Source organism: Dendrobates tinctorius, unplaced genomic scaffold (assembly GCF_039654945.1).
Source record: "Dendrobates tinctorius isolate UK_male_01 unplaced genomic scaffold, ASM3965494v1 ptg000086l, whole genome shotgun sequence".
NCBI lineage: Eukaryota > Metazoa > Chordata > Amphibia > Anura > Dendrobatidae > Dendrobates > Dendrobates tinctorius.
This window is the reverse complement of record NW_027361754.1, coordinates 60,480,852-60,495,827: the sequence shown is the minus strand read 5'-3', so window position 1 is coordinate 60,495,827 and position 14,976 is coordinate 60,480,852. Positions and strand designations below refer to the sequence as shown.

General features: G+C 42.6%; 1 protein-coding gene across 3 annotated transcripts in view; it reads left to right on the top strand.

Moving 5' to 3' along the window:
• SLC35E2B (solute carrier family 35 member E2B) overlaps positions 1 to 9,191 on the top strand; it is a 118,152-nt gene extending 108,961 nt beyond the window's left edge. For all 3 annotated transcript variants that reach the window (XM_073585482.1, XM_073585483.1, XM_073585484.1), the window contains exons 8-9: positions 2,359 to 2,504; positions 3,955 to 9,191. In XM_073585482.1, the coding sequence (XP_073441583.1) occupies positions 2,359 to 2,504; positions 3,955 to 4,186 (378 nt within the window). In that variant the 3' untranslated portion in view covers positions 4,187 to 9,191. The remainder of the gene's footprint in view (positions 1 to 2,358; positions 2,505 to 3,954) is intronic.
• The last annotated feature ends 5,785 nt before the right edge of the window (positions 9,192 to 14,976 follow it).

Here is a 14,976-nt window from a genome sequence, read left to right as displayed (position 1 = left end):
TAACCATCTCTGCCCTCACCCGTAAAACGGCCTTCCTAGTAGCCATTACCACGACCAAAAGAATAGGGGAGATCCAGGCCCTGTCCACTAAGGACCCATATTTACAGATAAGAGAGGATAGTATAATCCTAAGGTTGGACCCGGCATTTACCCCGAAGGTAGTCTCCTCAAAGAATCTAAACCAGGAGGTAGTGTTACCATCGTTCTGCGACAATCCCCGTAATAAAAAAGAACAGCGCCTTCACTCGCTGGACGTGAGGCGCGCGGTGCTAGACTATCTAGAAGCCACCAATAGCTGGCGCATCGACCCAAACTTGTTCATCCTCTTTGGGGGTAAAAATAAGGGGAAGAAAGCCTCTAAGGCGTCTATCGCGCGCTGGATTACCTCGGTAATCTCTGACGCCTACCAAGCCGAAGGCGTTAGCCCGCCAGGGTCCATAAAAGCCCACTCTACAAGGGCGGTATCAGCCTCATGGGCTGAACGGGCGGGGGCCTCGGTTGACCAAATCTGTAGAGCAGCAACCTGGGCCAATCTAAATACATTCTGCAAGCACTATAAGCTTGACGTGTTGGCTGGTCAGCAGACCGCATTCGGGAGAAAAGTTCTCCAGGCGGTAATCCCACCCTGAGGAGGTGCTTTGGTACTCTCCATGGTGCTGTCAGGTGGACGTCCTGGAAAATAGGTATTAGACCTACCGGTAATGATGTTTCCAGGAGTCCATCCTGACAGCACGGGTACTTCCCTCCCTGTTATGTTATGCTATGTTGTATTTTGATATGTCATATGCTGTAATATGATTATTTCATTAAACTGTTATTAGCATCATCCACCTTGCGGTACTTGTCAAATCACTGAGGAAGAGGGGGTGGGATGTGACCTTTAACCTCTCGTGTGTTTCCTGTCCCTGTAAGGAGGAGGAGGACGTCCTCCATGGTGCTGTCAGGATGGACTCCTGGAAACATCATTACCGGTAGGTCTAATACCTATTTTTAGTGCTAATTCAGCTTTTACAATGCTTGCTGCAGTATCATTCCATAGTGTCATAACGCAATTAGGTGTAATGTACATAGCAGAATTACAGTCACACAGAGAATCCAGGGCTCAGCAATGTTCATTGCTGTCATTCAGGTTGTTAGTGCTGTCTTTTAGAGCTCGTAATACTAAGTCCACAACATGTTTACTGACTGATCCATGGGCCCCCCATTAGCTCAACAGATGCTAAGAGTATCTTATGGCCTCTGTTGTTGTACAGTGTGGAGGTATAGGTACCTATGCACACTGGGCCGTCACCCAAAAGACTGTCTATAAAGGGGCAGAAGTTGAAGCCCTTCATCTGAGGAGCGTTCCAAGTGGAAGATCAGTATACACAAAATAATACAATACAAACCCCAACACTCAATGACCATGAAAAAGTGAGATTTTCCTTGTACCTAATGCAGTAACTACTAATAGGAAAGGATGGATTGCATAAATATCATCATTATTTTGCAAGACTGGGTGTTGTCACACAAGTATATGGAGATAGATCTCGTTGGCACCCTTTATAAAAACTAAGGAGTGTCATAAAGGCAATAGATAACCTATTGTTTAAATCAGGTTTTTATGATGAAGATAACGATTTTATGCACAGTAGATAGCATAGCATTCATAAAAGGTGATATCACAGCTCACCTCTTCCTTTCATAATTGGCTTTGTCCCCGACCCGCACTCGCCCATTAAATACTTCAATAGGGTCAGTGCAGGAAATTGCCCTAGTGCCAGTGTGAAAATTGCATTTTTTTTTTGTTTGCTTTTAATATAGTGATAAATAAACTTCATTTAAAAATTAGGTAATTTTCTGCATTGACATTTTCAAATCCCCCATGGTAGGGAAGACAATGCAATATTAGCTTTGCAAGCGTCAGACCGGACCCACCTAAATAGGAGTCTGGGGTCTAAGTCCTCAAGAAGCTAAACCCCAGTGGTTAAAATGCAGTCTTATCAGCACAAAATGACTGTTCAAACCAAGCACAGGCGCTCCGTACATCCTAGACGTGGTCCGTAATCCAGTGCTCCTTCCCACCTACTTGTTTTCCCTCTGTCTCCACTGTGCTCTTGTTTATCAGCTTTGGCTTTATAGGAGCCGGAGTACAGGCGAAGATAGATGGGAAACAAGTAGACTAGAAGGTGCACTGATCTGCTTGACCACATGAGCTGCCTGTGCTTGGTTTGAATAGTCATTTTGGGCTGAAAGACTCAAGTGATGGCATCTATATGCATGATTGTTGTTTGTTTTTCTTACAATTTATGCTTGTACAAGAAGGTATAGACAATTCAGTCGTTATGGTTTCTTTAGCTTTGTATCTGCTTTCCATAGGACATACCATTGGTTGGGAGAAGTGGGAGAAGATTCAGCTACAACTGGGACGTCATTGTGTTACTTCTCATCGATGGGGTCTTATTCCACTTACAAAGCATCACAGCATACGCACTAATGGGGAAGATATCACCCGTCACTTTCAGGTATTAAACTGACTACATTGTGTGTATCTAAGTAATGTCAATGTTTTCAGGCATGACAAAGCCAGATCAGAACCCATATTTACAAGCTGGACGATTAGTGGATGGAAAAGGGCAGAACACTTGTTGGAAAGGAGAAGAAAATAAATGCACTAGAAATGAAAGACAAGTAAATTTAGGCCCCATTTAGACTTTCATTTTTTTGTGTGAAAAGAACAAAACAATTTCCTTCACTCTCATTGGTATTTAGTCTGAATGTCAGTTTTCACCAACATTGTGGCATCTGGTTTTCTCGTGTTTAATGCATCACTCCAGCGGTTTTTTGTTTTTTTCTTTTGTTAGAGTGGTGCCATTAAGATAAGTTCTCTGACCCTAGTCTATTACTTACCAGCCATCGCTGTCAACTCTTCCCAGTGCTGCTCAGGTCCTGCACTGCCATCTTACGACTGCAAGTCCTGACTCACCGGGAGTCGGAGGTAACGGTCACGAGCTCTCTAAGTCTATGAGAATCTTGTTTTGGCTCTCATAGGTTTACATTGAGTTGTGATTTCCGGATCGCCTAGCAAATATCGGAGCGATGTGGCAGGTCATAAACTGCCAGAGACTGACGGGAGCAGCGCCGATTGAAGATGGTGACTGATAAGTATAAGACGGGGGGCAGGGAAATTGGCTTATAGCACCACTCCAGTGGTAAAATAACAAAAACGCTGGACTGGTACTTTAAAAAAAAATATAGATAAAATGTCACTCTTCTCCTGCCCATTAAGGCTATGTGCACACGGTGCGGATCCTCCCGCGGATTTTTCCACGCAGATTTTAAGAAATCCGCAGGTCAGATGACCTGCATTTTTCCAGTGGATTTCTTCCTTTTTTTTTTGCGGTTTTTGTGCGGTTTTCCACCTGCGGATTTGTAGAATGGAGCAGATGGAAAACTGCAGCAAAACAGCACAAAAGAAGTGACATGCTGCTTTTTTTTTTTTTTTACTGCACAAAAACCGCACGGAAAAAACCGCAGCATGTGCACTGCGGTTTTTTTTTTCATTGGCTATAATGGTACTGTACATCACCTGCAGTTCTGCTGCGGATCCGCGGTAGAAACCGCACCGTGTGCACAGGGCCTAAATGGTAAGAATGTGAAGAAAGAAAAAAAATAAAGCCATGGATATGTGAACAACTCGATAGATTATAATGGGTATGGGTTCTGTCAGTTGTTAACACGGAAGACATACATGGAAAACCAGACGTCTGAATAGGCACTTGGGCTCATTTCACACTGGCGTCATAGGTTTTCGGGTTTTTTTTGTATGGGGTTACTAAGAGTGTTTTGGGAGCATAACAAAATGTCTTAGATTTTCTGGCACAACTTAAAAAAAAAAAATATTATAAAAGTTTTCACTGCGCACACAACCTGATTGTAGATCCCATTGCTGACCCGTGGCCTCTGTTGTTTCAGCGTCGCCAGCACTGTGAAGCACGCACTTTCTATATGGCTCAGTATTATTGTTTTTGGGAATAAAATCACCAGCCTTTCTGCCATTGGGACCGTATTGGTGATCATCGGCGTCCTGCTCTACAACAAAGCGAGGCAGCACCAACGAGAATCCATCCGAATGATGACCGCCTCATTCAACAGCGAGGACTCCGAACCACTAATAGGACAGGACCAAAAATCACACGAGAAATAACAAGGGATCTGCTGTGATGACTGCAATTGTTTCTCTACCATTGACACTAATAACTGTTGTTTTGATGCTATAGGGTGGCCATCATGTCCCCATTACTAGGATGTAATGGAGAAGATCTTGCAGTGGCTGCAGTCTTGACTTTGGATATCGCAGGAACTCGGTACAAATAATACCTGATATTTTTTAATTTTCCCAGATTTTCAGGCTGTTTTACCGAGCGTCACTTGCAGTTATGTGACTAATCGTGTGTTCTTAAATGACCACTGATGGACAGATAGTTATCATGAAGCCATACCAGTGGGTGAAATAACATTCCAGCCCAGTGGCTGCAACGTGGGACGTACCACTATGGAAATGAAAGCAAGCAGCAACGCAGAGCTAGCGGATGTATATAGGGACCAGTCGATATGGTATATACCAGCTGTAACTTTTTCTGCCCAGTTTTCAATATTTTTATATGACTAAAATCTTTTTTTTCTTGGTCTAATAGTGTTTACGTTAACAATAAAGGTATTTTTCCAGGCCAGTTATAAAATGACGCAGGGGGTATAAAGGAGGAAGCCTAACGGTGTGTAATGTACTATTGAGTAGGAGCTGAGAACAGCCATGAACAGTGTATGAAGCCATACAGTTTACATCTGGCCGCTGCCAGGCATTGGACCCCCACTGATCTGGTATTAATGACCCGGATATCAGGTTGTCGGGAGTCGAGTGTTGCTTGTGCTTATGAGGCACGACCAGTTCAGCGGGCTCTCCCCTGCCATTGGTCTTCTAATCACTCCCTCTTAGGTGTGATAGACAGGCTGCAAACAATACTCTTCAGTGCCACTTGGAGAGGCATGGTTAGAAGATTGGAGTCAGGTCAAGTCTGGGGGGAGAGCTGCCTTTGTGGACTCGTCCAGCCACATTGGTATGTGCAACGCTGTTGATTAAAAGCTAATTTCTTAATGATTGTGGCATTCATGTGCAACTTTATAGAGCTGATGAGATTGACGAAATCTGCATGCATAATGCTATAGTGTTATCGGGGACTGTCGGGGAACAATAACTGTGTAATAAGACCACCTAGAGCGCTCGCTATGAATACAGGACATTGTTTTGGTTCCTGTTCATTATTGGCTCCACCTACCCTTTTGTCTTTTAATACATTGAAAAAAATAACTTTAGAAATATTTTTTTACAAGTATACAAACACCTTATCTAATTGTGTTATATGTCAGAAAGAAATCATTTCACATAATGGTAGCACTTCAGAGGCGGGCATCATCTCCCCCGTCTTACAATGACCACCGGTAGTCTTGGTTTGTAATGAAGATTTCCTCAGTGGTTTGTCACTGCCTGTTCTACATTGTAGGGCGATTCTTCCCTTATCCAGATCCGTCCTCTCCAGCAGATGTCTGCCGTGAGCCACCATTACAACCGCTCTCCAGAACTGAGCTTTACTCCCCCTCCCAGGGTCCAGCGCTGAATCTCCACCACTGCCGATGGTCTCTTCTTATCTTAAGTGCTCCAGTCTCTCTGTGAGCTCAGTGGCAAATTAGGAAGCGTTATTGGCTACAGGCTGTCAATGTGAAATCCGCACCACAGACAATAACAGACCAGAAGCAGCGGTAGAGACTCAGTGCTGGACCTGGGGAGGGGGAGTAAACTGATTTTACTGCAGCCATACACATTAGGCATAATGATTGGACCAGCCGTCAGAACTGGCTGAACAACTAATGTGTATGGGCATTTTATTGCAATGCCTGATCTTTTTTGTTCTCGGGGGAGATGAGGCCCCAAATGTCTGGCATCGCCATACTTGCCTCTCCCCATTGAGAAAACATCATGATTGGCTGAGCCACACGTGCAGGTGTATGTTAGAGGACCCAGATAAAAAGCTGTTAGCCAAATGCTCCTGTATTGGCAGGGACAGACCCCAACCAACCAAACAAAGAAACAAAAGCAAAAAAGTCACTTTATGCTGCCAAAATGTGCGATCACCTTTGTAGAATGTAATGATGTATTACTGATGTGAATGAGCGCAGACGACGTCCATATACGGGGAACGGCCTAACAATTTGTATTTTACTTGACTCCCTTTAATTTTTGTGATTTCACTGACCATTCTCTGACCGTCCTGACCGCCTGGGAGGGGGGGGGGCTACATGACCGACGACAAGGACCCCCAACGACCCCCTCCATCACCTCCTGTCCTTCACACCTGTGGATTGTACAGAAATCTTCTATTTTTATGAACTATGGGTAAAGCCTTTTTATTTTATTTTTTTTGTAGCAAATCTACATTCCTAACCTGTGTACAGGTATATATTGAATGTACAGCATCTTATCCTTCCGTGTGTTCGGTGCAGTGATCGCCTTGGAAGAGAATGGCATTACTTGAAAACGTATTGATTTATTATTGTTTAATCACTTAATACATTGTCTTCATCCACTAGAATCGGTGATCAGTACAAGCACGACCGTCACAGACAAGGCTCTTGTATTACTGACAGCTACAGCCTAATACAAAGCTCCAAAACCCCTGCAGAGGTAGTTATGTAGCTGCCTTCTGCCACCACTAGTGGGAGCTTATTATTGGCTGATGTCAGAAATCCACAACTGACACATGGATGTCTTCCACAGATGTGCACTAGTTTTGCCTTGTGGAATTGGCAGAAAATAACAGCATGATCCTTCATGCAGAAATTGCTGATTTTTTATTTTTTATTATTTTTAGGTATTTTTTTAATATACTAATGCCTGTGAACGAGGTTCCAAAAATCTTATTTAATGCACATTAGATGAGGATTTAGTTTTGGAATCTGTGAAACAATCCACTAATGAACATCATCTAATTGCTCAACAACGAAAGAGCGGTCACCCGTAATGTGATGTGCCCTCGTGATAACACCAGGCTAGTAACCTCAGCATTGTATGGGCCACTGAGAACTAGTAAGTCAGAGGCGATCAGTGACTGCATTATGCATATTGGTGGGAAACCACAGCTTCACTTTCCCTTGTCTTATGTTTTTCCTAATTCATACAGAAAACTGCAAGTTTTAAAAGGGGAAACTGTCAGCAGCTTTTTGCTATGTAATATGAGGGAAGCATAATGTAGGGGCAGAGATCCTGATTCCAGCAATGTGTCACTTACTCAGCAGCTTTCTGTAGTTTCAATACAATCAGTGTTTTATCAGCATGAGATGATCACTAGACTGGGTGTCACATACCGGACAGTCCAGCTAATCTGTAACCCCGCCCCCACCACTGATTGGCAGATTATGCACAGCTCAGCATTTGAACTCTGCTAAATCTACAGCAGAGAAAACGGATTGTATCAAAACTACAGCAAGCAGCCCAGTAAGTAATACATTGCTGGAATCAGGGTCTCAGCCCCTGCATCAATCTGCTGTCAGATTACATAGCAAAAAAAAACAAGATTCCATTACTTGCTTTCTTCTGATTTTACCATCTTCCCCTGCAGCCCCTTTTCTCTTTACTTGTAGGTAAGCACTGGCTATCTGCACTGGTCTCCTGGGTCTTGCAATTTCGCCCCTACTCTATCTTCGTGTAGGAACGCCGTATGCCACTGTTCAGGATCACCACATTAGAAGATGTGAGGAGTTTGAGACCTTCCAACTTATACAATGTATACAGCCAAGTAAAGTGTCAGCACAGTTATATTTTTAGGAAAGTTTTTTAGATTAGATGTAAGAACCAGGTCACAATGTTTTTGGGGATTTTTTTTCTCCTGTGTGGAGTTTTGCCACCTTACTAGTTGAGCCTTGTGTACCTAGATGTAGGATATCTTTGACCACAAACGAGCCAATAATTTCTCCAATATTGCTGAACATGATTTGCACTTGGACCTATTATTGGCAAATTATAGTATGGCATTCACAGTATTTAATCATTTATTATTGTTACTGCAGAAACAAATCATTTTTTTTTATATGTAGCAGTTAAAAAAAAAAAAAAAATTCCTAAAAACCAGAAATAGAGCAATAGTTATGGGCTTTGGGAGAACGCTCAGACTGACAACATGGCTTTTGTTAAACATTGTGACAGCTTGTTGTATGATGGATACATATAGTAACTGATGACCTCAATGACTTAAAGGGAATTTGTCAGCAGCAGTTTTTTGCTATGTAGTCGGAGAGCAGCATAATGTGTGGACAGATTCTGATTCCAGCAATGTGTTTTTACTGTAATCTCAGTAAAATCACTTATCAGCAGGAGATTATTACTACAGGACTAGGTGTCTGGTGCCTCCTAGTCCTGCTGTGTGTAACCACCCCCACCACACCCCCACCACTGATTGGCAGCGTTATATGCAGTGTACACAAAAAGCTGCCAATCAGAGGTGTGGGCGGGGTAATAAAGGGCTCAGCATTTAGAGAAATTCTAGATCTGCAGCAGAGAAAATTGTAATTTGTATCACAACTGCAGCACGCAGCCTAATAAGTGACACATCGCTGGAATCAGGGGCTCAGCCCCTACACGATTCTGATCTCAGATTACATAGCAAAAGCTTGCTGACAGATTCCCTTTAAAAACTACAGCTTCCAGCATTCCAAAGAGCCAAAAAGTGGCTTAATGTTAGGTTTGGGCTCCAACATTGCCCATGCACCATGGTATAATTGGATTGCCCTGATGTAACCTTGCAATTCCCTCCTTTTTACCATGCCTCGACTTTGGGGTTTTGGGGACCCCGGGCTTCATGTTACACTTCTTGCTCTTTGCCTTTTATTTTGCCTCTTGACTATGGCTTTTATTTCATGTTAACCTTCTCATCCGGTTTCTCCCACAGCCTCCATCTTCCATCCATAATTCTATCCTCGCCGGTGTGAGACTCTGATTGTGTTATTAATGTAAAATTGTGTGTTTTCTTTTGTCTTACTAATTTTATTATGCCATAGCAAACCGCATCTCCCACTGGGATGAGTTACCTTGTAAAATAATTTGTTAGTTTTGCCATGTTTGACGCCATTCCTTCTGTCTGAATAAAACATGAACAACCGTTTCTTTGGAATTTTTATTTTTTTTTGCAATGTGTTTGACCATGTCTGTGCACTGCTATGAAATATGTTAGCGATATATAGACGGCTAGACGAGTGCAGGATACAGGCTGCCTCATACATACCAGGCTGACCAAGGTAATGGGATGGGCCGATCCCTATAAGACCTCAAGTATTTATAGTGTAAAATGACATGATATACCCAGAGAAATGGATGTGCCCCCTCCACATCACCCCTACAGGAACTTTTATGACCCCTTTAAAAATAAAGCAAAAGGTGGTTTATGCAGTCAACCTCTATTTCTTGCGGGATGCGAAGTATGTCTCTGTATGGCAGACACCTGTAAGCAGTCTGTTGCTCTTTCCTGTACAGTACAAAAAAAAAAAAAAATTCTATTACATAGTGACCTGACCGAAGCCAAAAGTGCGATTGCAGCCTTATTGATGTCTTGTATATCCGGAGGGAACTTTTTCAAGTGTATAAGCCGAACGTGAGGGCTCAAACCTGTAGAGAGTGACCGGACCTTAAAGGGTTACAGATGGGCTTTGTTGGATAGTGCACAAAATTTCCAGCCATTCTTGAGTTTTTAAGACATTTTTCTTTTTTGTTCTCATTGTCTGGACTAACGACCACCGCTGCTGACTAGCAGCAGAGGCCGAATATGCACAGTGCTTACAAGATCATTCGTATTCAGCTTGCAAGCGCTGATTTGAAGCTGGCTGGTGCAAACTGTCACCTCCTAATCCCGGCCGGCTTCAGCGTAGTGCTTACAAGCAGGACAACAGCAGCGGTCGGTCTCCTAGGCAGCAAGCTATATGTAAAAATGTTTATAAAGAGTGGCTGCAAATTTTAATAAAGAGTAAATTGCAATTGTGCCAGAAGATGGGACTATTCCTTTAAGGTCCCCATACACAGTCGCCTGAAGATGAATGTGTACAGTTACGAAAGAGGGCATGGTTTTCCCGGACATTTTAAAGGTACCTCCTGATTTCTAGGCACTGCGCTGGTGTGGAAAAAGGTGTGAGCCATTAAAGGGGTGTTGAAAATTGCTCACCATACTTGGTAGGGAATTTTTAAGAGTTAGGGCTCATACCCATTTGTGAAAAAAAAAAAAAACGGTCCGATTTCTGGACTGAAAAATCGGGCGAGTGTCATGCGATTTCCGTGCAATTTTTTTACACGGGACATGCGTATGCAATCCATATGCAATGCGATTTTAACATGAGCTCATGTTAAAATCACTTTGTCATACACAACTGTACACATCGTTTTAAAACCAAATTTTCTTCAAAATATATATACGGTATAAAATATTTAGATAGATTAAAAGCCGGCAAATGATCTGCCGCGTATAGAATAGATACAGTGCCTACAAGTAGTATTCAACCCCCTGCAGATTTAGCAGGTTTGATAAGATGTAAATAAGTTAGAGCCTTCAAACTTCACACAAGAGCAGGATTTATTAACAGATGCATAAATCTTACAAACCAAAAAGTTATGTTGCTCAGTTAAATTTTAATACATTTTTAACATACAAGTGTGAGTCAATTATTATTCAACCCCTAGGTTTAATATTTTGTGGAATAACCCTTGTTTGCAATTACAGCTAATAATCGTCTTTTATAAGACCTGATCAGGCCGGCACAGGTCTCTGGAGTTATCTTGGCCCACTCCTCCATGCAGATCTTCTCCAAGTTATGTGGGTTCTTTGGGTGTCTCATGTGGACTTTAATCTTGAGCTCCTTCCACAAGTTTTCAATTGGGTTAAGGTCAGGAGACTGACTAGGCCACTCCAACACCTTGATTTTTTGCCTCTTGAACCAGGCCTTGGTTTTCTTGGCTGTGTGCTTTGGGTCGTTGTCTTGTTGGAAGATGAAATGACGACCCATCTTAAGATCCTTGATGGAGGAGCGGAGGTTCTTGGCCAAAATCTCCAGGTAGGCCGTGCTATCCATCTTCCCATGGATGCGGACCAGATGGCCAGGCCCCTTGGCTGAGAAACAGCCCCACAGCATGATGCTGCCACCACCATGCTTGACTGTAGGGATGGTACTCTTGGGGTCGTATGCAGTGCCATCCAGTCTCCAAACGTCACGTGTGTGGTTGGCACCAAAGATCTCGATCTTGGTCTCATCAGACGAGAGAACCTTGAACCAGTCTGTCTCAGAGTCCTCCAAGTGATCGTGAGCAAACTGTAGACGAGCCTTGACATGACGCTTTGAAAGTAAAGGTACCTTACGGGCTCGTCTGGAACGGAGACCATTGCGGTGGAGTACGTTACTTATGGTATTGACTGAAACCAATGTCCCCACTGCCATGAGATCTTCCCGGAGCTCCTTCCTTGTTGTCCTTGAGTTAGCCTTGACTCTCCGGACAAGCCTGGCCTCGGCACGGGAGGAAACTTTCAAAGGCTGTCCAGGCCGTAGCAGGCTAACAGTAGTTCCATAAGCCTTCCACTTCCGGATGATGCTCCCAACAGTGGAGACAGGTAGGCCCAACTCCTTGGAAAGGGTTTTGTACCCCTTGCCAGCCTTGTGACCCTCCACGATCTTGTCTCTGATGGCCTTGGAATGCTCCTTTGTCTTTCCCATGTTGACCATGTATGAGTGCTGTTCACAAGTTTGGGGAGGGTCTTAAATAGTCAGAAAAGGCTGGAAAAAGAGATAATTAATCCAAACATGTGAAGCTCATTGTTCTTTGTGCCTGAAATACTTCTTAATACTTTAGGGGAACCAAACAGAATTCTGGTGGTTTGAGGGGTTGAATAATAAATGACCCTCTGAATAAACTTTTCACAATTTAAAAAAAAATTAAACAAAGAAATAACATTCTTTTTTGCTGCAGTGCATTTCACACTTCCAGGCTGATCTACAGTCCAAATGTCACAATGCCAAGTTAATTCCGAATGTGTAAACCTGCTAAATCTGCAGGGGGTTGAATACTACTTGTAGGCACTGTATATGCACATAGAATAGGTGTGTATATGTGTGTATATACGTGTGTGTGTGTATATATATATATATATATATATATATATATATATTAGTGACACACGTGTATATGTCTTTATATTTCATACAGAGATACATAGAAGAATCGCCGTTAAAGGGAATCTGTCACCCCTTTTTTGAGATATCATATAATGATATCATTCAATTGTGTGTCACATAAAGATTCTCTTAGTACTTTTGCTTCCCCCTGACCCCGCACCTTTCATGCATAAATACCTTTTTTATATCGGTTTAGATGTATGTAAACTGTCGCTGTCCGGTCCGATGGGCGGGGCTTATTCACCTGCTCCCCCCTCCTTGTCCTGTTCTACACAAGAAGAAATGCATAGAGCAAGACGGAGAGGGAGGGAGCAGGTGAATAAGCCCCGCCCATCGGACCGGACAGCGGCAGTTTACATACATCTGAACCGATATAAAAAAGGTATTTATGCATGAAAGGTGCGGGGTCAGGGGGAAGCAAAAGTACTAAGAGAATCCTTATGTGACACACAATTGAATGATATCTCAAAAAAGGGGTGACAGATTCCCTTTAATTCATTTGTCGGCTTCTGTAAAATCAGTGCAGGAGCCGGACGGATAGGAGACATGGTTTACATACAGTAAATTCATATAGAATAGTTAGATATACACATGTCAGTGACCAATCCAATTAGTATAGTGTGTATGCAAATTATGGGACATGTATGTAACTAATAAATGATTTTTTTGGGGAAAAAAAATTGGATGGGCTCCCATGCAATTTTCTGCACCAGAAAGGGAAAGCCAGCGACTGGGGGCAGATATTCATAGCCTTGGAAGGCACCATGGTTATTGCCCCCCCCCCGGCTACAAACATCTGCCCCAGAAATGGCGCATCTCTAAGATGTGCCAATTCCGGCACTTAGCCTCTCCCTTCCCACTGTCGTGTAGCGGTTGGAAATGGGGTAATAGGGGGTTAATGTCACCTTTCTATTGTAAGGTCACATCAAGCCCGGCTTAGTAATGGAGAGGTGTCAATAAGATTTTACAGAAGTCAACAAATGAATTACTGACTGTTCTATATATTTCTGTATGAAACATAAAGATATATATATGTGTGTCACTGAATATACAGGGTGTGTGTGTATATGTGTGTGTGTGTGTGTGTGTGTATGTATGTGTATGTATATATATATGTGTATATATATATATATATATATATATATATATATATATATATATATATATATACTAGCTGAAGAGCCTGGCATAGTAACCAACTGTGGTTAGTTATAACAAATTCTAATGATTATACTGCACATAAAAACCATGCATCTGATCCTATCCTGTGTGATACTGACTGCTGAGCTGTGTATCTAATCCTATCCTGTGTGATACTGACTGCTGAGCTGTGTATCTAATTCTATCCTGTGTGATACTGACTGCTGAGCCATGTGTCTAATCCTATCCTGTGTGATACTGACTGCTGAGCCGTGTATCTAGCCCCATTCTGTGTGATACTGACTGCTGAGCTGTGTATCTAATTCTATCCTATGTGATACTGACTGCTGAGCCGTGTACCTAATCCTATCCTGTGTGATGCTGACTGCAGAGCCGTGTACCTAATCCTATCCTGTGTGATACTGACTGCAGAGCCGTGTATCTAATCCTATCCTGTGTGATACTGACTGCTGAGCTGTGTATCTAATCCCATCCTGTGTGATACTGACTACTGAGCTGTCAGACTAATCTGATAAGCTTTTATGAAGAGGTAAGTTCCGGACTAGACCAAGGGAATGCAGTGGACGTGGTGTATATGGACTTTTCAAAAGCTTTTGATACGGTGCCACACAAAAGGTTGATACATAAAATGAGAGCAATGGGGATAGGGGAAAATATATGTAAGTGGGCTAAGAGCTGGCTCAGGGATAGGAAACAAAGGGTGGTTATTAATGGAGCACACTTGGACTGGGTCACGGTTAGCAGTGGGGTACCACAGGGGTCAGTTTTGGGCCCGCTTCTTTTTAACATATTTATTAATGACCTTGTAAGGGGCATAGAGAGTATAATTTTAATATTTGCAGATGACACTAAACTCTGCAGGGTAATCAATTCAGAGGAGGACAATTTTATATTACAGGAGGATTTATGTAAACTAGAAGCTTGGGCTGATAAATGGCAAATGAGCTTTAATGGGGATAAATGTAAGGTCATGCACTTGGGTAGAACGAACAAGATGTATAATTATGTGCTTAATTGTAAAACACTGGGCAAAACTGTCACTGAAAAAGACCTGGGTGTATGGGTGGACGACAAACTCACATTTAGTGGCCAGTGTCAGGCAGCTGCTGCAAAGGCAAATAAAATAATGGGATGCATTAAAAGAGGCATAGATGCTCATGAGGAGAACATAATTTTACCTCTATATAAGTCACTAGTGCGACCACACTTAGAATACTGCGTACAGTTCTGGTGTCCGGTGTATAAGAAAGACATAGCTGAACTGGAGCGGGTGCAGAGAAGAGCGACCAAGGTTATTAGGGAACTAGGGGGTCTGCAATACCAAGACAGGTTATTACACTTGGGGCTATTTAGTTTGGAGAATCAAAGGCTTAGGGGTGATCTTATTACAATGTATAAATATATGTGGGGACAGTACAAAGACCTTTCTAATGATCTTTTTACTCTTAGACCTGTGACGGGGACAAGGGGGCATCCTCTACGTCTGGAGGAAAGAAGGTTTAAGCATACTCACAGATGCGGATTCTTTACTGTAAGAGCAGTGAGACTATGGAACTCTGCCATATGATGTTGTAATGA